General features: G+C 31.7%; 3 protein-coding genes across 4 annotated transcripts; 1 reads left to right on the forward strand and 2 right to left on the reverse strand.

Moving 5' to 3' along the window:
- The first annotated feature begins 6,161 nt into the window (after positions 1-6,161).
- On the forward strand, positions 6,162-7,427 carry LOC112539394 (replication protein A 70 kDa DNA-binding subunit-like). Its single transcript, XM_025161866.2, has one exon. It carries the CDS (start codon positions 6,162-6,164, stop codon positions 7,425-7,427), a length of 1,266 nt encoding a protein of 421 aa, XP_025017634.2.
- Positions 7,428-11,993: 4,566 nt separating this feature from the next.
- LOC107367061 (uncharacterized) lies at positions 11,994-15,851 on the reverse strand. 2 transcript variants are annotated; one of them, XR_016200156.1, is made up of 11 exons: positions 15,453-15,843; positions 15,006-15,299; positions 14,797-14,902; positions 14,473-14,711; positions 14,296-14,383; positions 14,136-14,228; positions 13,904-14,072; positions 13,634-13,836; positions 13,473-13,571; positions 12,861-13,328; positions 11,994-12,785 (listed from the first exon to the last, which is right to left on the reverse strand). XR_016200156.1 is itself a non-coding variant. In XM_025161852.2 (11 exons), the coding sequence occupies exons 1-11, from the start codon at positions 15,718-15,720 to the stop codon at positions 12,651-12,653; spliced, it is 2,187 nt and encodes a 728-aa protein (XP_025017620.2). In that variant the 5' UTR covers positions 15,721-15,851; the 3' UTR covers positions 11,994-12,650. The 2 variants fall into 2 exon arrangements, 1 of the variants encoding a protein (XP_025017620.2); XM_025161852.2 differs by having other exon boundaries at positions 13,448-13,571; positions 15,453-15,851.
- A 3,381-nt stretch (positions 15,852-19,232) lies between these two features.
- Positions 19,233-22,932, reverse strand: LOC107367058 (uncharacterized). The gene is made up of 11 exons (XM_015934724.3): positions 22,550-22,932; positions 22,097-22,390; positions 21,477-21,582; positions 21,163-21,401; positions 21,003-21,093; positions 20,843-20,935; positions 20,611-20,779; positions 20,341-20,543; positions 20,120-20,243; positions 19,539-20,012; positions 19,233-19,461 (listed from the first exon to the last, which is right to left on the reverse strand). The coding sequence occupies exons 1-11, from the start codon at positions 22,812-22,814 to the stop codon at positions 19,321-19,323; spliced, it is 2,199 nt and encodes a 732-aa protein (XP_015790210.2). The 5' UTR covers positions 22,815-22,932; the 3' UTR covers positions 19,233-19,320.
- Between the last annotated feature and the right edge of the window lie 700 nt (positions 22,933-23,632).

Below are 23,632 nucleotides of genomic sequence, written 5' to 3' on the forward strand. Positions count from 1 at the left end.
AATAAAAGCACTGATAATTTACAGCCATTTTTCTGAAAATTACCAGAATCCAATGATTGGAAATGCAAATTGGAAGCACTAGCAAATCTGGATGCACGTTTGTGTCAAATAATGTTGATAGAAAATGTGAACCATCATTACCTGACAGAATGGTTGCAAAGTAATGACATGTTATAAACCGAATGGTCTCAGGTCGATCAATTTGTAAAATCAAACCGTGAATTGAAGCATCGACGATTCTATCATTCAACCATGGAGCACATACAAATGTGCTTGCAACTAAAGTTGCATAATCGATATCATCAACGTTAAAATTACTCCTGAAATTAACAATGTCAAATGTCCCAATCAATGCGTTGCCGACATTGTAAAGCCGAGCAGCATCTGAATTAGGTTCACTTTGAATCTGACTTTGACCGTTTACTACATTTTCAATTCTCTCGGGTTTTTTCACTTTCTTACGTTTTCGATTAATTTTAATCGGCGGATTCAAACTTGAATTACCTCGCAGTCTTTCCATCTCAACAATGACTTTTTGATTAGGCGAATACTCCAGTAATTTTTTCAATGAAAAATCTTCGATAAAAAGTCCATTGATATTGATAATTCGGCTCAACGCAACATACAATGTAGCTCCACTTCTATTTGAATCGCCTAAATCAACAACGGCTGAATTCAAAGTCATTCCTTGAACTTTATGTGTAGTTGCAGCGAAACAATGTATCAACGGAAACATTTTCCTTCGCACTGAAACACCACGAACAAGTTCAAAATCTGTATCAACTGGATGAATTGCTACTGACTCCTCAATATCATCGAATTTGATTTTAATAGTTTCGGGAAACTCATTTTGATCCATAACAATTGGATATTGAATAGAAACGATTGTTCCCATTGCACCATTAACTAACCCTTGCAAAATGTTAATATTTCTCACAAGCATTACCCGAACATGCATTCCAATCGTCAAATTACTCGGAATTCCACCAGTTTTGGAAATCTGATAATTTTTGAGCTTATTTCTATGATCTTTAGTTATTGGGATATTTTTAGCAACATACGTATCTTTTGCATGCAAACAAATTAATTCAATTCCAGAATGACGTAATTGTGCAATCTTCTTGTCATTGTGTGCTTTAACTTGTTTACATAATGGGTAAATATGCAAAAGTGAATCAACATCAGTAAGCTGTGAATCATTTAGTTTCAATTTTTTAATTTGTCTTTCAGCCAATGCAAGAGCCTGGTCATTGCTAAGATGACCAAGTCTTAAGCTATTGCATATTTCAAGTAGCACATTATCTTTTTGGCGATGATTCGTAGTCAATTCACGCAATTGAAATTGCCTCCACAATACTATTGTAGAATTGTCATCAAAAACAAACGAACCTAGAACCGGTGGTAATTGATAAAAATCACCAAATACTATCACATTTAAACCGCCGAAATCAACATCATGATTCCCTTTGAACAACTTACATCTTTCATTAATTATATTAAAATTTTTGGCAGTTAGCATGCTAATTTCGTCAATGAAAACATACAATAATGATTTGAAATAACCCTTTAGTGTTTCTAATTTTGATGGATGGATGTTCGGTATAGCGCTACCAAATTCATTGATTGGCAACATGAAAATTGAATGTAATGTTGTCCCTTTGACATTTCGCGCGGCCACTCCAGTTGGTGCTCCGACAACATAGCTAATTCTGTCATGGAAAATGATATCTAACATAGCAGTCATTTTTTTTAAGATGAAACTTTTCCCTGTTCCTCCCTCACCTGTAATGAAATATCTAATGGCATCATTGCCTTTCAAGTGATTTACAATTGAATTTTTGAAATCACATAGAATAAATCTTTGATCCTCAGAAATATTATCAATTGTAATTGCTTCTGAAAATCCCTTTTCAATATCTTGCTCTGATACACTTGCTAATGGCCTAATTTCAACCTCATTATGTTGAAAAGCCGGGTGATTATCAAATAAAAATGTGTATTCAAAATCACGATCATCAATTGCTCGAGAAATCTCATTGAAAAGCTTTTCATTGTTACAACTGTGCAACCGATTGGTCTTGCAAAAATTATACCATTCACATAATCTCTCTCGCTTTGCAAAATGATAATTTTCATCCCGAAATGGCACAAAAAGAAGGAGGAATGTATAATAATAATAATCTTCAGGCATATTTTCGAATGACCGAATCTTAATTGCCGCTTTCTTTTTACGTTCATCATAATTGCTCAATCTCACGACATTTTCATCCATCAAATCGTTTTCATCATAAGTAATTTTTATCGAAGAAACCAATTCAAACAATGAATAATTTTCAAATCGAATCGGCCGTTCAATATATTTTTGAATTATCGGTTTACCTTGATTAGGCAATAGTTCGCCTAAACTTGATATTGCAAATTTGCGCTTAGCACGCAAATCTGGAAAATCGGTGTCGATGAAACAAACCTCGCGAGTTGTTTTCTTCAATGGCAAACCCAATATGCGAAAGATAGCTTCTTGTGAACTAACTTCACGGTTATTCATTAACAATCGCTGAATATTTTCAATTATATCCTTATGACCACTTGGGTCATCGAATGCTTGCTTAAGTAAATTGGCAATTTTTTTGGCAGTTTGCGAAGATTCATTCTTTGTAATATATTTAGCATATATACTTTGTAAGCGATAACATCTTGTAATCCAGCAACACATTGAATATCCATATTTGCCATCCAAACTTCAAGAATGATTGCATTATAATTATTAATGTATTGATCGCCCATTTCACGAACTCTATATAGAAATTTATCGCATTTGCGTTTAGCATCCTGCACTAAACATGTATTTGCGGAAATTGGTCTTGGAAAGCCATATCGGCACTTACCATTTTTACGCAAACATGAATCCCTACATATATGCCTTTGATACTTCGAATATTTATGATTGGAAGATGTACTGATAACATTGTTCAATCTATTCATAGCTTCCTGCGAATCGTATGCAGACCAATTTTCAACCCAGATTACTAAATGATAATGCGGAGAACCCCGCATTTGAAATTCTACACGAATGAAATAGTCGGTTATCATTCCTCCAAATATCTCTGCACTTTGTTTTTTCAAAAAATTTTCAAAAAAATAATCAAATTTAGAATTACAAAAAAGCGTTGTCCCAACAGGATCGTCATTAACTAATTCGAAACGTTTTTCAATTGAAAATGATTCAAACTCATTTGCATTCATTTCAATTCCTGTCTTGCGACGATAAAGCCAAGCAATTAGATCATCCCACCCAATTTCATTCACAGTAAATGTGAGAAAAAAAGTGGGGGGCCCTAAGAGATTTACAATGGCAAATAAATCTGTATAAGCTTTTCGCCAATAGCTAGCATAGCCACGCAGAGATTGTAATGAGGCATACAGTTTTTTTTTCAATAAATTTGTGCCAGCGTCGTTTTCTAATTTTGCCATTACAGAGGTATTTGCCATTGCTAGCTGTTGTTCGTACGTAACAAGTGCGTAAAAAATATAATCTTTATTGAGTGAATGAGGAGACGCGTAATTGTTAATCCTCGATTTGAAATATGCCTTCAACTCCAATGGTTTCTGAGATCTGTAATTTTTCTTTCTCAATGGATTCTGTTTTAAATTTTCATTATTTAATATGCTAGTGTAATTGCCTTCACCAAATGGAAATAACTCTGGAAACGCTAAGGCTTTCACTTTCAAAGCATCATGGTTCGAAAGTGGAAATTGTTTCTCGCGATCAACTACAAGTAATTTAGCATTATTTGCCTTTTCAAATACCTCTTCAATCGATGTTTGTGGCAAATTTTCACCTAAAAATAAAGTTGTATTCATTTTTAAAGCTAATTGTTGAGAGACGAAATCGTCGTCAAAATTTTTTCAAGATTCAATCAATTCATAAAAAATACAAATGCATTTTGTTTTTTTACTGGCTTGAAGCGATTTTGGATGAATGCATTTGCTTCGTCGATTCCGACTTTGAATAAGGCAATTCTACCATTTTTACTATTTTTATGTGAGCGCTGACCCCCTTTCAAATGACTGTCTAGCGACAAAAAAAATACATGACTTAATTTACTACAAATAATATAACTATTGTTGTTCGATGCAAAATAGAAGAGCTTATCTTGAATTGAACTTTGCACATTGAAAAATTCAGCAAACTCATTTTTTGTCAAAAACAAAGAATGATTTTCCTTCAATGCAAATGTATATGAACTTTTAGAAATATTCAATGTAAGTACCTGAACATGTGTATTATCGTCATTCAAAACAACATTACGATTATACAAATCATTTGTCAACAAAAAATGGTTATCTAAATCATCAGAGGACCAATCATAAATAGGTTTATCTTGATTTAAAATCAAGGCTGTGAAATAAGCAATGAAATTTTTATTTCTTTGCAAGATTAAAATTTCAAAGCGATCACATAATACATTTGATAATAAAATCTGTAACTCACTAACACCAAATCTGTTTCCTAGATTACAAAAGCGTTCAATTTCACAAATTGTGTAATTAGCACTGAGTGATGTATCTTCAATATCAGTTTCAACCTTAATGTGTTTACTTTTAAAATTATCATTATATAACTGCAACCATTCAAGAGCTGAATTTATTGAGGCAATGTTAACAAAATATTTTTTGTTAATTTCACTTTTTTTATAAAATCTTTTCTCAATAAGAAATGTTGTTTGAACAGCATAAGGCAAAACATTTCTAATTTCAAAAATATTTTGTGGAAAAAGCATTATATCGCCGCTCCAATGTGTTTGGTGTAAATGCGGTCTTCCTGCTACTATTTTGCAAAATGGACTGACAATTTTTATAGTCTGTAGCTCAAAATATGTAAGTTTTGCAATCGACTGAGGGCAAAAACCATCGTTATAAAGCCCATTGAAAATCGAGCTTTGTGGCATTTTATGTTTGCTAATATTTTCCTTGCAAGTATGGCAAAACGCAACTACAGAACCATTGGAAAGATACTTATTCACATAATTTACTAACTCGGGGAGTTGACGAGGAAAAGGTTAATGTTGAATGTAAGTAGCTATCAAAATTTCAGATTGAGAATTAACTTTATGTGTAGATGATTTAAATTTAAAAATAATCTTATGACAAATTTTACAAAAATCTGGTTTCATTGCAATTCTTAGATTAAGCAAATAAATATCGATTATTTTTCTTTGTTTAATTGCATTGGCTAAATATGAAAAAGACAAAGAAGACAATAATGAATAATTATTGAAATGAAACAAAATTCAAACATACCTCCATCAACAGCACTAGCATTGAATTCACGTTTGGTGTTTGATAAAAAGAGTTTGCACTCTGGAAAATCAATAGAAATCAATTCAATGTATCATAAATATCAATCTTCTAATACAAATACAATCAAAAAAGAATCAGAAAACTAAAAGCATTTTGTTTCATTTGCATTCACAATCTCACTATTAAATCACAAAAACCATTGCAATTGAATGAAATGCAATAATGAATGAATCAAGTATAACACTATTAACTCACCTCGGTTTTCGCTACCATCATGGCTTCGTTTCCCGCTGGATTTTTCAATTCCATTGTCGGAAAAATAACCCGATTCATTGAGAGAATTATTGACAGTTGACATTTTCACTCGATTGCAATTTACTTTCTTATTTTGAATCCGGTACTATATCTGTAAACGATAATTGATACCAACACTTTGAATTTCGCCTGCAATTCCAATTATAATTCACAAATTACGTTTGTAGATGCAAACACATGAACACTCAAGTAAAATTTCAATTACTATTAGCACAATAAGTTAAAGACTCAAAAATTTACCATTCAATGTAATATGCAACTGCAAACGCCTCAGTCATCATTAGAAACAATTTATATATACAATGTCAAGATGAGGACACAAAATCTGTTATCTAATTTTGCAACGATTTATTTTGAGACAATTGGCTAAGATTTAAATTCAAACGGTAGTTGTTGAACAGGATACATGCACAACTATGGTAACACACTTAATTTAGCAACTGCATTTTTTGAATTGTGATTTCACAGTCATTGTAACGCAATAAACCATTTGTAGTAGTAGACATTTATCAATCTTGTTTTTTACAATCTGTGAAATTATCGACATGATATGTCCAATTGCTGGATTGCATACAGTAAAAAGAAATTGGAAAATCTGTGGAAAAGTTGTTGCTAAAAGTGAATTAAAAACATGGGAAAATGACAAGACTAATGGAAAATTTTTCAACTTCGTGATTGCAGACTCTACAAGCTGTATAAAAGCAATCGCATTCAATTCTCAATGTGAAAAAATTTTCATAATCATAAAAATAAATGCGATATACTACATTTCTAATGGAACTGTGAAAGAGACCAAAAAACAATTTATGGAGCTTAAAAATCCATACGAAATTCATCTTTATAACAATGCGCAAATTGAAATAGCAAAAGATGCTATTGTGGTGGAACCTGAATACAATTTTATGAAGATCGCTGATCTGACAGATACTCCGGCTAACGAATTAATTAACATCAAGTGCGTCGTTAAACATATTGAAACTCTAGAGGAATTCGGTGTCGATAAAATAAGTTACAAACGCAATATTGCATTAATTGACGATAGTGAATCCGAAATAAAATTGACTCTTTGGAATGAAAAGGCAAAAACATTTGCTTGTGAAGAAGGTTCTGTAATAATGGCAAAACGCTTGAAAGTAGTCGATTACAATGGAAAAAATTTACTTGCACTGGATGTTTCAAATATAAAAATCAATCCTGACATTCCTGAATCACCAATTTTGAAAGCATGGTTCTTTGATCATGGGAGAAAAATTTCTAAAAATTGTTTAACATTGGAACCAAAAAATGTCAATCTACAAACGCTGAAACAAATTTCCATTTCTACAAATGCTCATTGCCAAGCAACTGTTGTTGAGATTAAAGCATGTAATTTCTATTCCTCATGCCCAGATGGTTGCAATAAGAAATTGATTGAGGACGAAGATGGTTTCTACAAGTTTGATACCTGTGATAAAGTGATGATGGAAGGTAACCAAAAGCTAGTTTTGAAAGTGAAAATAGTCGATTTCATCGCTACTATCGATGTAGCAATTTACAGTGAGATAATTGAAACACTGACAAATTGCAAATGTGAACAATTGTCAGTCTTAGAAATCGAAAATCGATCTGATTTCGAAGCTAAATTGCATGAATGCATATTATTGAATGTATATACGTTTGATATAAGAATTAAGATGGTTACCCGTGATGGAATTACGAGTCCTGATTACATAGTGAATAGAATGAACCGAAAAACTGAATCTCCATATCAAACAATAAATGCAATAAAAAATCTCGCAAAAGATTTAGCTGAATTGAAAAAATGTATTTAATGAATAAACTTTATCTAATGTGATTGATCTAAAGTGATCAAATTGAAATTGATCTAAATTGATCAAATGTACATCAATCAAATAATTGCCAAATTGTCAAATTGCTATCTTGAAATCAAATGAATGATTTATTTCAGATTAACAATAAAATGTATGAATCTTAAGCAGTAGAGATGAAATATTTATCTATCAAATGATTTTATCAATTTTTATTTTCAAAATATCTTAATTGTAAATGAAATTACAATTTTTATTATATGATTACAATTTGAATGAAAAATGGTATTTAAATTTGTTTGAAATGAATAGATGTTTGAACTTGAAACAATTCAATTGAATAATGTCGATTGAATATGAAATGAAAATTTACAATTTAGCTTTTTTCAGTTCGTCTTTCAAAATTGTGCAACCACCAACCGAATGACGCTGACCACAATATGAACATGTATGGTCTTTTGAACATTTACAAGTCTTATTTTTTTTAAATCAAAATGAAAAGAATAGCAATAATCTTTTGTTGGCACGAAACAATTATGTTCATTGTTCAATCTTTTACCAAAACCCAATGCAATCAACATTTCGCTCAAATCTTTCTCATCGTCTCCAATTTTCGCTCTGAATTGACAAAATGTTCCTTCCGAATTTGTTCTGGCAATCGGCTTAATCTTAATAACTTTCTCTATTAGCACCAAATTATTCTCAATGAAATCCCTCATTTGCTCCTGCTCAACTTTCAAAAAGCAAAATCTCGAAATTGGAGCAATGCCAGTCATTTTCACTAATTGAACAGTGATATTGATTTCATAAATGTGAGGAATATCGAACATATCGCTTTCAGCAACCCAGCATTTGTTTCCATAATCAAGAAATTGGACATAAACACTGTGAATTTTGTTATTCCTAGTGCCTAAGCAAACTGCTCTTTTCAGGTATCGCTTTTTGCGATAAAAATCTTGAACTATATATTGTTCATTGCGACAAATTCCACTTGCTTGAACCAATATTGGATCATTTGCCAAAATTTCCAATGTTTGATCTCGTGATGCCATATATTCTGGATCGACGACATAAATCCAAAAAGGATCTCGGAAAAAAGTTAATTTCGTTTTTATCCAATCTCGTTCCTCCGTTGGAAGCATTTGCAATGGCTGTTTGCTGCAATGAGCAGGATAACTAAGAACACTGCTTTCGCCTGATCCAATCGACATTGCCATGCTAGATGCTGGAGACGTTATTGGTACCGATGCATTGAACATATCACTGTCGCAATTTTCAATGGAATCGACATTCACAGTTTCAACGCTAATCTCAAACTTGGAAAATCCATTTGTATCAGTAACTTCCTTGAATTTGATTGCTGGAAACTCATGAAGAAAAGCATTTATCTTTTTCCATTCTTCAATTCTGGCCAGAACTGATTCTAATGCGATCTGTTGGTTGGCAACTGCAAATTTGAGATATTGAACTCCAGTAGACGATGTTGTGACATTATTAATTCTTTTCAAAGTTGCATTGAAATTATCATCGCAGCTACTGATGAATTCTTGCTGAAACTGTTTAATTTTACTAACAATAATTTCGAATTGGCGTAAATTATATCTGATAATGGCGTTTTTACCATTAATGGATTCTTGAGCATTTTGATCTAACGAATTGTCAATTTTCTTCATTGAATCCTCCTTTACATCAATATAATTATGGCGTTCAACGTCTGCAGTCTCCTTCCAGCAACCAGCACAGATTTTCAATGGCCCAATGTAACTAACGATAAACATTTTACATTTCTCACATTTATCTTGAACAAATGTTGATAGCAACTCTTTAGAGCAAGAAACACTTCCTTGGTGTGTTTGATAATAGTCATGATCACACAATAGTTGGTTTTTACAGCTACAACTAAAAACTGCAAGTGATTTACAAACATTGTAGAAAACGCACTTCTTTGCAGTAATTTCTAAGCAATTTTCAAATGGGTGATTGCATTTTTTACATCTGCCACCGGACGAACACTGCAAACAAAATATGGCGAAACACGAATGTATTCTATAATTTTCCGAACCATCGGCATCACACAATTCACATTTTAAAGTTGACATTTTAATAGCTTTATAATAAAAAAGCTAAATTACAATGATAATCGAAAACAAATTTTCAATGATATCAATAACATCAAATAACGTTTGAAATTGTGATCTTTTGATTTGTGTGTGGTGAACAAACAAATTGTTGAAATTAGAAAAAACAGATTGACAATATAAAATTAAACGCTAATTGAAAATACTAATTGGAAAATAATAATTGAAAAAGAACAATCACACGGCAGAACCTTGCGTTTGTCTCACTTTCATTTCCATAGAAACAAAAGTATCCAATTTACTTGGAATAAGCGCGGATTTCAAATGACAATTGATTTGCTAATTAATCAATGATCATTAAACATTGTTATTAAACAATGCTATTCAACATAGCTGAATGTTTATTACTATTGCCGATAGGAAATCAATTTTAAATAATCAATTCAATGCAAAATGTAACTCATTTTTCTTCATTGAAAAACAGTATATGAGATAACAATTGCTCTAATCAAAAAATATGGTCTAAAATTTGATAAACCCATAGTTATCTTAAATGTTAATTTTTTTAATACTGAGCAAAGCCAAATGCGTAATCTTTTGCATTCTTTATCAGGCAAAAGTAAACTATAATATATACTTAGCCACTGTGTGGGCTAATATAAAGATTTTCTCCAGAAACAACCAGCCACTCTCTCCTAAGCATCAACCAGAAGGCGACACCTCATTAACCTTTCTTTTATATACATTTTAAACCTTTAATAAAAGATTTTTTGAAAAAACAAACAACCACAGGTCACGCAACTATTTAAAGTTGGTCTCATTTTTTATTGATCACTTCTCAAATGAGTCAAAGAGTAAACTGATTCTATTATGAAGTTTAACTGTAATTTACAATCAGAACATCAAAACTTTGCTAAACATTTATATACAGGGCATTTCAGCTAATTTTACCGTTGTAAATTGGTTATATCTTTGCTCCTGAGTGAACTTGAGGTGTGATATTTTGTTTATGAGAATTTAGGCGATACTCAATTGTCATATCTCAAGGTCAAGGCATGTTCATAACTTACTCTGGTCAAATGATATGAGTGTTTACGCATTGATGTGTTGATCCATTGGTTTTGAGAAAAATGCTTTTATCTTTCCAACGGTGCGAGATACCGACTCGTAGCAAGCATCAAACAATATAAAAATTCTCGCGCTCTCAGAAAATGGCCTCCAAATATCAGTCATAGGTCAAATAACGCAATGACCTTGAATCACCTTGACCTTGAAATATGACAATTGAGTATCGCCCAAATTTCCATAAACAAAATATCACACCTCAAGTTCACTCATTAGCAAAGATATAGCCAATTTAAAACGGTAAAATTAGCTGAAATGCCCTGTATTAACCTGTGAGGAAAAATTATGTTACAAATAATTTGATTTGAATTTTTATTAAGTTTTATAGCTAAAAGCCTGAAATTTTCAGGAAATAAGGATTGAATTCGCGTCAATACTTGATTTGAATCTGAGGTCGATCCATATTATGGTTCAAAAGTTATCCAACATTTTCGATTTTTTGAATCGACCGCAAATGCTCGTAAAATGCAACAAAAATTTCCAATAATTTTTTAAACTTACACTACAGGGCGTTTTAAAAGCATGTAGTTCCAAAATTAACACAAATCGGAACTTTAAGAGTCAATTGAATGCATAAGTTAATTTATGTCGATTTGGTGCTCAGAATACGAAAAATTAACTAAAGAATAAAAAGTAAGCTCAAAAAATCAATGCTAGCTCTTTTGAAAGCCTCGTGGTTAATCTCAAATTTAAAATGAACGAGGCGGATTAGATAGGATTATCTTATATGCGAAAGATCCTCTGATAGCCAGGGAGGCTATCGTTAGAGATCAACTCTTAAAATATTGATTAATTATTAATTAAATAAACAAAGAATGAACAATTTGTAACATAATTTTTCCCCACAGGTTATACAATTTTTTTTAAACGTTAGGGACCAAATTTTAAATTTTTTTATAAGATCGTCCACCACCCGATTCTAACACATCCAATATCCACTATCAATAGCCATCATATCTAAAAAGTGGCGAACAATTTGGTGGATTTGAATGGTGGACAATCTTATAAAAAAAAATTTGAAAATATGTTGGAAAAAAGTGTCAGATGTGGCGGTAAAAAGCCGGTCCCAACGTTGGATATCTGTACTCCAAAAGATACAAAATATATGAGCTTTAGGTGTAACTTCACTCTAGTAAAGACAGAAAATATACATGTACATGTAGATGTTCCATAAAAGCTGTCGCGGCTGGCCAGTCCACAAAAAACAATACAACCCTTGAGAGGTTTAACTGTACCTCAATTTGCAAGCTATAAATTGTTACACCCTTTAATTACAGGCGAATCAAAACAGTAAAGTATTTCTTTACTTTCTGAATGCATCTAATACAATACAATGTACAATAAAACAAAGGAAAAGTACAAAACATCAAGATAAGTAAAATTTATTCAATTTACAGATGTAATAAATTATGATATAAGATATTGATATTTTATTGTAAGTGCTTTCTCCGAAACAATTGTGTCCTTGTTTTCAATCTCAATCACTGTTTTATACCAGGCTAAAACAATGATATGAAACATTTTTGATGCTTTGGAACCATACTGTCAAGACAATAAGCTACATCCTTGTAACACGAGAAGAGCCCTTGCTTGTACTACTGTTTTCAATTTTTTCCGGCTCTTATTGTGAAGGACGAAAAATGACGAGACGCGTCTTTTTGATTTTGTAACATTGGTGTGTGGTTATTGATGTTTGAGCTCATTCGAGCTTAGATATCATTAAACACGTACTTGCTAAACAAAAATACGTGTCTCTATTTTTTATCCTCTACAATGTAAACCACAAAAAAATGAATTGCCAGATAATTGAAACAATTTTCTCTTTGGTCCAGACATATGATAACTTTGCATTAGTTTTTGTCTATAACTGAATTAGATCAATATGAATCATTAATATTATTAATAATACAGAAATTCAACTGTAAGTGATTTAGGTCATAAGAGTTCGCTTTGAGCACCAATTTGCAATATTGCTTTTCGATAATCTTAGCATCATTCATCCATCGTCATCTTACATGTTAGATCATTTTGTTTTGAGTTTTAACTGTGACTTTGACTTTATAGTTGAGATCAAACTTGTAACGGGACCAACGACAAATAGATGGAAGAAAAATGCTGCGAAAAAGGTTAGAGCTAAAGACTCGATAGCTATTGAAATCTGTAAAGAAAAGATAAAAAATAAAAAAAATATTAATTATGTTGTTAAATTGTTTATGAGTGGAGATGAACTTACCCATGACTCTATTGAATTGAGTGACCAACGCTGTGTTGAATATCGTAATATAGTCATGCAGATATGCACATAGTATGCGGATCGCCAAAGTGTTGAGCAAATGTGAAGTAAACGATTCTTCGGTCCAGAAGGAATATTCTTAGCTTTGACTGAACTGTCTTCATCTGTCTGAACGACTTGTTTAATCTCCTTTTCAAAGCTTGATTCAAAATTATTATTGATGCAATTGTTGTTTTCACTGAAATTTTTTTTGTCCAATGGATGGGTGAAAAATTCTCGCAACGAATCGGAATTGCACATAAAAGGAAATGTGAATATAACTCCAGTGCAAAGTCGAAAGAAGATGAAATAAATTCCGTTGAGAATCCATCCATGCATATAGTCTTCCAAAGAAACCCAAATTGGCGGTAAAAGGTGCAACGTTAATACGATTGCAGCAAGTAGCTTGCTGCATCGAGTGAAGTTGATCTAAATTGAATGGATTAAATAGATAGATGTATATTGGGTATAATCGGTATCAGTAGTAAATTAAGTTTGAATGAAAAGTGGTAAGAAAAAAGTTTTTGTTTTAATAAAATGATGCTTACCAAAATTGGATTTGATTTTTCATACCTATTCATAATCAAATAGGTCCATAATGGGGGAAGAGTGTATATCCAAACATGCATTGAAGTTGGCATAGAAATATTTTCTAACCAGTAAAGCATAGGTCTAAGAAAAACAAAACAAAATGCAATACTAAGCAGCTTTATAAATAAGAATAGGAAACTTACCTGATTTCTAATGAACGGGCTAACATGTGAGGATGGGCATCTTTGATGAATGCAGAGACACCAGTATATAATAATCCAGCTATTACTATTAATGAATTAACGGTAACAGCGAGTTTTGGAGATCTTTTGTAAAGATGAACCAATAAAATGATCACAGGTAAAATTTGAAATTCAACAGCAACAGACCAAGTATGTGGTAAACACTGAAATGATAGAGAAAAAATTAGAGCTCAACAATAATTAATCAATTATCATAAACATGACACATACCATATCGATTATGGGACGATAATTGTTTTGTATAAATAAAAGGTTTGTATGAAATGATCTTAAACAAGCTTCGGCAGTATAATCACTGAAAATTGACATGATAGGGCCATCGAAAAACACTGGAGTGATGAAGGTGAAAGCGACCAGGGGAAGAGAAATGAGGATGATTCTGTAAGAATGAAAGGTTGAGGTTTTAATATTATTCATTAAACGACTCATAACGACAATTTACGTAAACATTTTGATGAGCATTTTGATAAAAGATGAAATCAAAGAGGTTGATGGTCCAGTGATCTTCCAGTATTCCATGGTGCGAGCTATCGATCTATGAATAGGATAAAAAATAATTTCAATCATCTAATTAGCATAGAATAGTACGGACACGAACTTACCCATAAACAAAGAGAATGCTTACCCACCAATCAGATCCACCTCTAATCTGAAAGCTATTACGGTTTTTCATGAGATTGTTTGAGTTAGCTTAATTGCATTTCAGAAAAAGGACAAAAGAATGTATCATTGACAAACTGTAAATTATTCAATGTATAAAGAGATCGAAATAGGTATACCAAAAAGTCCGCCTCCTTTGGAGAAAAAAAACCAAAAAAATGCATGGACAGTTAAAGTTGCAGAATGAACTACTAGTTGAAACTTGGTTAAAAAAGTCATTCTTGATGTTGAGACAGGATTGATAAGTCCATTGTAATTACGAATTAAAGAGAAATGTCGAGTCCAGCCACTAGATCTCACTGACCAATCCAACCAAGTTGCATATAAATTTATTACAACAATTGTAGTCAAAAAAGCTCTGTGAAAAAAATAAAATATTAATTTGTTTGATATGTTTAGCATGTAATAAGAAACTTATTTGAAAAGAAATCATTTCAACTTACAATGATATTTTTTGATATCTCTTAGCATTCATAATATTTTCAACCAATGTAGTCTTAATTTTACATTGATCAGTTTTTATATACTGCCAATCATAAACGTCAATAGCTGAATATTGAAAGTAAAGTAAATCGATCGGTGGATCAGATACAGAACAAAACATAAATTAAACTCGCGTTTAAGGTAATTGCATATATATTCTAGATCTTACCTTTAGAAAAGATATTTTGAATATCATCTTGAGAACAAGAAGAAGGAATGCAGAGACCAATCTTGAAGACGGCTTCGTAAAAAAGTGACACTATTTTATTTCTCGTGAATATGTTCTTATAGTATTCTGATTCCGATATTTTTGGTAAAATTGATATTGTACAATGTTGACCAAATTCACTTTCCTTTGTTTCATCATTAATCCATTGAAGACCCAAACATCTATCATAATTACCAAAATCATAGTAACCAGTTTCAGTTGAATCAACAATAAATCTAGACGATGAATCAAACACTTTGTAATAAGAATGATAAAAAACAAATAAATGGATTTTAGTAAAAAATATAATTTAAATGCAAACATGTAATTGTAAAGGCGCTTAAATGGTATCGAGTCAAAGTTTGAGTACAATTATCCAACCACTAAAAGACATGAAAAGATACTTACTTTGAAATGTCCATTGATTATCCTTCTTCATTGAATTAAAAACATTATTTAAACTTTTGATACATGATGATGATACTTTAAGTGGTTCCAGATTATTTGAATTAACAAAATCCCAAAACACATGATTGAATCCAATTTTTAGCAATTTGGCTTGTTTAATATTATATTCACTCGTTTCATTAGTGAACATGTGAATGGGTTGAATGAATCCATTGAATATCAACAGAAGTAACAAAAAAGTGAAAAATTGAACAATAAAAATCTTCATCTTGATACAATTATTATAAATATAAATATTGATCACTATCTATGGTTACAAATTGTGCTCGTTAGATCATCTTCTTTATTTTTAAATGTTTACATTACACTACAGTACTACAGTAAAGTTCACTCTTTGATAGAAAGAAAAAGAATGTTCATTGTGATGTTCAATATATTTCCTAACTATTTAAGATGAATAAATTTCCTCCAATCGATTGTAATCATTCGAGTGAATCAGAAACGAAGAATGAACAAAAGGATTTTAAAATGAAAAGGCTGATTTTACTTCTAATGATTTCTCTGGCTTCACAATAATTTAAAGTAACCCTGAAAATTCATTGTCATTCAATTAAAATCTCAACCATCTGAACTGGCTCGTATTGTTATTAATAGTAAATAATCAATTTAACAAGTTAAAGATATTTGTGAGCAAATGTTAGTCCCCAAACCCGTATTTTCTCGCTAGATGGCGAAGTTAAAAAAGTATTTTCAATAACCAGTAGGCGAAGCTCTCTGAAATAAAATCAAACTTGAAAAAAAAACTACAGGGTGCAGCGGAAGTTCGTGCGGATGGGAGGAATGAAAATTGACAGTCGACAAAATAAACTTTGGTATCTGTAGTTTGAATTATTTCATTCGGATCGTCAATCGCCATCTTGAGGTTAAGTTTGAGTATCATAAGGATCGTCAATGATAACTGACCATTGACGATCCAAATGATACTCCAATAGTTAAATGCGAAATATCATTGACGATCCTTATGATAATTACATACTTCGCATTTTTTTGTCATGCTAGATTTAGATAAGACTTATCTCAATCGATAAAATATTCAGCTTTTTATTTATTGGTGACCAGAAGACTTATCAGCTAAAAATTGACCAAATCTAGATTAATAAATAATTATCAAAACTATTAATCCAGATTTTCAAATTTTTCTGATGATAACTTTTGATGTTAATTGCCACTGTTTAATAAATGAAATAAAGTTAAAAAGTTAATCAAAATAACAACTTAATTTAATGATTTTGCTTAACCATCAGTGATGAAACTGTTTATCTCATCTTAATCTTACTTTTCTAAACTTATCTTTTATAGCTGTGTTATCAACATTGTTTTGATTTTTAGCACATAGAAGCCTACGCTTATCTTGAAAGATTGCAAAGTGAATATATAATAACCCCTAAGCCCCTACGGGTCTGGGGAGAATAACCCCTAAGCCCCTACGGGTCTGGGGAGAAAGATTAACGATAACCTATCTGTCCATCAAAGGACATTGTTTACTTTCATCTTGTAAAGCGTTTTATGAAAAAAACTGATCTTTAAAATAATAATCATACGAAAACTGTTTTAATAAATTTTTTATTGAGACACCTTATTTAGAAGGGCTCCGAGTCATTTCGATAATCCTTACGAAGAACAAACAAAAGGTACTAATCAACCGACTGAAGATTAGCAATGTCAAATTTTGTAAACAAAAGTCAAAAGGTGAAGAAAATCAAAGGCCAAAGTTCGAATCAAAACGTTTGGACATGCTGCAAAAACTTTGACTTTCGATTTAAGAGTAGGGACTTAGTCGATTTGTAGGGACATAGAACTGAGTCCATTTGTGTGATTAAAAAACCATACTAACATTGTAAGTTATTATTGTGTAGACAACATTTCCTAAAGGGTGTTGCGTTTAATAAGGTGCAATTATCAGTTAGCCAGATGTAGATAAGAAGATGGACAAAGGTAAAGACAAAGACATCTTACATTGTTAATCTTTTTATCTTCATTTTGGTAACTGATAATTGCACCTTATTAAACGCAACACCCTTTAATTTCCTTATTGCAACTCCTAACTAGTCTTGTAAAGCATAACTGTTTGCTAAAATGGTGAGTCAAAAAGAATACTCAAAACCAGAAATGGCATAGCTGGGTGCAAATCTTTGCTTCGATTTGCTACGCTCCGATAATTAATTTAATTTAGACTGATTATCCTCATCAGCGTGAATATCGATTTAGCTAGCTAAGACTTGAAATGAGAAGACAGCAGCTCTCGGAGTTTTGTATACCCATACCGTTCTCAGATCTATGCACTATCTTAATCAAAATTGTGTAAAAACATTTGAAATGCCTTGTATGCCTTGAGGTGCCATCGCCTATTCTCATCTCAAAAAGATAACATTACGTGCTACCTTTTGTTATATCCTTTCAGAGCTTAATTGAATTTATAAGCAATAGCTCAGTTATCAAATAACACACAAGAAAATATTTTTTATATAAACTAAAACATCAAGTATTTAGATTAGAGGACGAAAATGATCTTAACTTAATGACGATTACGATAAACATCCAACCGTCATTTATTTCACTGATGGCACCTTCTGACAAAATTTTTTATTCGTTTATCGTATGCTGAAAAATTAGATTCAGCCCAGATACCAATGAAGGGTAGAGAAATTTATCTAATTCAAACTGCTCCATGAATCTTTTCTGATTGGATTTAAATGCAATCTTTAATTCATTTCTTTTCATTTCTCTTAAAATCTAATTTTGCTTATTATAGCCACACTTCATTGTTCAAACAATCTCAATTCTTTGTTTATTTTAGAGTGAAAAAGCTCTCCTAATCTTAACTATGTTTTGGTCAAAACCATTATCTCAAGATACTGGTCAAACTTAGCTTTCAAAAGCTCTGATTACTATGAAAAGTTGACCACAAAATAGTTATAATCTCTATTGAAATTTAACGCTCAAAATTAGTGTCATTAGAGAAAGTAAATCAAAAACCTCTTTCTTTTTACAGTACCCTTCTCAAGCCAATATCACTCTTATGATTTAATCCCTTTGCACAGTAAAGGCTACAGTGATGAGAAAGGTGAAAAGATGTCCCTTGACAATATAGCTCTAGCTATCTCTGGTAATGTAAACTTGGCGTCATAGCCTTGTTAGTGCTAAATCAATTGTCTGGTACTCTTAACCAGAATTAGACAAAATAGAAAGACTTTTTGATCCCCTTTCTCTATTTCCCTCCAATTCAATTTTCTTTGTTTTAATTTTCAGTTTAAAAATCATATCTCTCGATATCTCCATTCACTTGTATTCTGATACTCGTCCTCTTAACTTGTAACTCATTACTATTCAGTAAACCCTCAAAACTCTTAAAACTTCTCACAGTTATTCATTTCAAATTCAATTATTTTAATAAAGTAATTCTAACTCTCTTGAGTTCTCTGTGTTTAACTAGTGATTCCGACCACAATTTTATGTCTTTGCGACTCTACGGTATTAAGCCCGGAATAATTGTGTGTTTATAGCTCAAGCTATCTTTCTATCTCTCTCTGAGATCTCTTAATTGTTCGTGTAACTAAGTGTGTTGAATAAGAACAGTGTACTGTTGGTGTTAACACGAGGAGACGATCCTAGATACGACCCTTAAACTTGTAGTGAAAGCAAGTGTGCAGTCTTCAGATCAGATCACCGTAAAGCATTTTCCTTTCACCAATATGAATCGAATGACAAGAGTCTCTTGAATAGTTTGAAAAATAATTTATTGTATTTTATTGATCACAGACAAACTCACGCACAAATCAATTGCATTGTGTGCATTAGTTACCTTTGATTATTTTGCTTTAAGTTTCAACTGTGGCTTTAACTTTATAATAATAGTTTCAATGAAACTGGTAACTGGACCGACAACAAATAGCTGAAAGAAAAATGCTGCGAAAAAAGTTAGAGCTACACAGTCAATAATTATTGAAAACTGTAAAGAAAAGGTAAAAAGATAAACAAAAATATTAATTATGTTGTTAAATTGTTTATGAGGGGAGATGAACTTACAAATGCTTCTACTGAATTGAGTGACCAACGCTGTATTGAATATCGTAATATAATCATGCTTAAATGCACATAGTATACGGATCGCCAGAGTGTTGAGCAAAAGTGGAGCAAACGATTCTTCTGTCCAGAAGAAATCTTTTTACTAAATTGTGTGACTGCATTGTCCTCATCCGTCTGAACGACTTGGTCAATCTCCTTTTCAGAACTTGGTTCAAAACTATTATTGATGCAATTGTTGTTTTCATTAAAAATTTCTTTGTCCAACGGATGAGAAAAAAATTCTCGCAATGAATCGGAATTGCACATAAAAGGAAATGTGAATACAGCCCCAGTGCAAAGTCGATAGAAGATGAAATAAATAAAGTTCAAAAACGGTGGATGGACATGATTTTCCAGAAGAACCCAAAACGATGGTAAAATGTGTAATGTTAATAGCAAAGCAGCAAGTAGTTTATTACAACTAGTAAACTTGATCTAAATTCAATATGTGAGATGAATGGGTGAAGAGGACAATAAATTAGCTCTACATTGCATCTGTTCATATAAAGATTATTGAAATGTTTAAATGAACTGATGCTTACCAAAATTGGATTTGATTTTTCATACTTATTCATAATGAAATATGTCCCTAAAGGAGCGAGAGTGTAGAGCCAAACAATCATCGGAGTTTGCAAATAAACGTTCTCGAACCAATGGGTCACTGGCCTTTGAAAATAAAGGTTATAATTTAAAAGATTATCAGAAATGATGAAATATTCAAGTAGAAACTCGAATATTATTAATATAAAATCCATACATTTACCTCACATCCAATGAACGGATTATCGGGTGAGGATGAGAATCTTTGATGAATGCAGAGATACCAGTATATAATAATCCAGCTATTACTATTAATGAGTTAATGATAACAGCAAGTTTTGGAGATCTTTTGTAAAGATGAACCAATAAAATGATCACAGGTAAAATTTGAAATTCAACAGCAACAGACCAAGTTTGTGGTAAACACTGAAATGGTAGAACAAAAATTAGAGCTCAAGAATAATTAATCAATTATCATAAACATGACACATACCATATCGATTATGGGACGATAATTGTTTTGTATAAATAAAAAGTTTGCTCCAAATGATCTTAAACAAGCTTCTGCAGTATAATCACTGAATATTGACATGACAGGACCATCAAAAAACAATGGAGTGATGAAGGTGAAAGCGGCCAGGGGAAGAATAGTCAGCATAATTCTGTAAGAATAAAAGCTAACGATGTAAATATTACTCACTACAAAACTAATTATGACAATTTACCCGAGCATCTTGATGAACATGTTAGTAAAAGATGAAATCAAAGAGGTTGATGGTCCAATGAACTTCCAGTATCCCAGTGTGCGAGCTATCGATCTATGGAATAGGATAAAAATAATTTCAATTATCTGATTAGCATATAAGAACTCGGACACTAACTTACCCATAAACAAAAATCATACTTGCAAACCAATCAGATAACCCACTTTTCAGCAGAAAGCTGTTACGGTTTTTCATGATAGAGTTTGAATTGGCTACATTGATAACATTAAAACGAGAAAAAATTAAAAATTATTGTAAATTACTAGAAATTAAAATAATACCAAAAAGTCCCCATCCTTTGCAACAGATGAACCAAACTAATAGATGGACAGTTAAAGTTGAAGAATGAACTACCAGTTGAAACTTGGTTAAAAAAGTCATTCTTGATGTTGAGACAGGATTGATAAGTCCATTGTAATTACGAATTAGAGAGAAATGTCGAGTCCAACCTCTAGATTTCACTGACCAATCCAACCAAGTTGCATATAAATTTATAACAACAATCATAGTCAAAAAAGCTCTGTGAAAAATATAAAATATTAATTTGTTTGATATGTTCAGCATGTAATGTTTGAGAAGAATCCTTTGAACTTACAATGATAATTGTTGATATCCCTTAGCATTTATGATATTTTTAACCAACGTAGTCTTAATTTTACATTGATCAGTTTTTACATACTGCCAATCAAAAACTTCAATAGCTGGAAAATAAAGTAAAGTTTATTAATGTCAAGATCACAGTTTTACATGCATGGGTACATGTATAATCTTACCCGCGATGTTAATGCACTGGCCTTACACGTTCAACTGAAACTTTAGTAACCCATGGTTAAACCCTTATTAACTAATAATGAATGATTGATCAAACAAAATTTGTGCTTAAAGATCAATGTGATCGATCGACTGCATTTGAATCAGTGAATAATAATCGAATAAGTTTTAGGTTCGACAATCCACATTCTGATAGAGATACACTAAAAGAAGAACACTGTGAAATTGTATATTGTGCACTTGATAATTGATAGTTTCTCGCAATCACTTTTATAGCTAATTGTCTCAAACTTTAGCCCAAGTTTGGGTCATCGGACTAGTATTTTAAGAGCATTCATATTGCATTTTTCAGCTCTGGGCGATCGGTAGATCAGATGCAGAACAAAACATAAATTAAACGCGCGTATAAGGTAATTGCACATATATTAATATTCTAGATCTTACCTTTAGAAAAGATATTTTGAATATCATCTTGAGAGCAAGAAGAAGGAATGCAGAGACCAATCTTGAAGACTGCTTCGTAATATCGTGACATTACTTTATTCCTGGTAAATATATTTGTAGAGTATTCTGATTCGGATATCTTTGGTAAAATTGATATTGTACAATGTTGACCAAATTCACTTTCCTTTGTTTCATCATTGATCCAGTGAAGACTTAAACATCTATCATAATTACCAAAATCATAGAAACCAGTTTCAGTTGAATCAATAATAAACCTAGATGATGAATCAAACACTTTGTAATAAGAATGATAAAAAACAAATAAGTGGATTTTAGTAACAAATTTAATTTAAATGCAAACATGTGATTGTAACGGCGCTTAAATGGTATCGAGTCAAAAGTTAAAGTACAATTACAATATCCAATTACTTAAAGATATCAAAAGATACTTACATTGCAATGTCCATTGATAATCTTTCTTCATTGAATTAAAAACATTATTTAAACTTTTGATACATGATGATGATACTTTAAGTGGTTCCAGATCATTTGAATTAACAAAATCCCAAAATACATGATTGAATCCAATTTTTAATAATTCGGCTTGTTTAATATTATATTCACTCGTTTCATTAGTGAACATGTGAATGGGTTGAATGAATCCATTGAATATCAACAGAAGCAACAAATAAGTGAAAAATTGAATAAAAATCTTCATCTTGATACAATTTTTGTTGATATTTTTATTATTGCTGTTAAATCAAATTCAAAATATTCATCAATATGATTCAGAAATCCGAGATAACGTTCAATTTCTTCGAACGATTGTTCTGGCTCAACCTACAAATGAATTCAACCTTAAAATGAGTTTCTATTCAATTGAAATTTCGTCAAACATTTACAAGCAGTGAAATTTATTCATTGCTACTTTCTTAGATTTCTCGTTTCTCTGATGAAAGGGCCAATTTCAAGTTTTTATCATATTGATGATCGTGAGTCAGTTCGAATCACTGTCACAATGAAATAATTTAGCTTATCAATGGCTCGAGGCAGTTTAAATTTTGTATAACAAACAGGTTCAATTTGGACCTCAAAATAGCTGCCTGTCGTCAATTGCATGGTTCAATTAAATTCGGTTAAATTACAATGACCATGAGCTTCTGTAATCCATAGAAAAAAATTCTTGTAAACAGCTTAAAGGTAAATATAATGGTTCCTGGAATCATAAGGAAATGATTGTGTTATTAATTTCACTTAATGTTACTCTGCACAAAATTGAGGCTTAGATTACTTTTTTTGATTTTTCATTCAAATTAATGAAATACCTTGAATAAATAAAAAAGGAAAAGTCGGCTAAAATTCATGATAATTTGTTTTTAGCGCAAAAAAATTGCTAATTACAGATGAGTAAAGATATTGTTCAATAAACAGAAGAAACGTTTCACGCTTAACAATAAACAAATAGCTGTACTTACAATTACCGTGTTTCCGCACATTCTAGCACCGAGCTTGTTCTTGAGTGAGTTCACTTATAAG

The sequence above is a fragment of the Tetranychus urticae genome, chromosome 3 (assembly GCF_039701765.1).
Source record: "Tetranychus urticae isolate SD_2017Ah chromosome 3, NJAU_TeUrti_SD_1.0, whole genome shotgun sequence".
In the NCBI taxonomy this organism is placed as follows: domain Eukaryota; kingdom Metazoa; phylum Arthropoda; class Arachnida; order Trombidiformes; family Tetranychidae; genus Tetranychus; species Tetranychus urticae.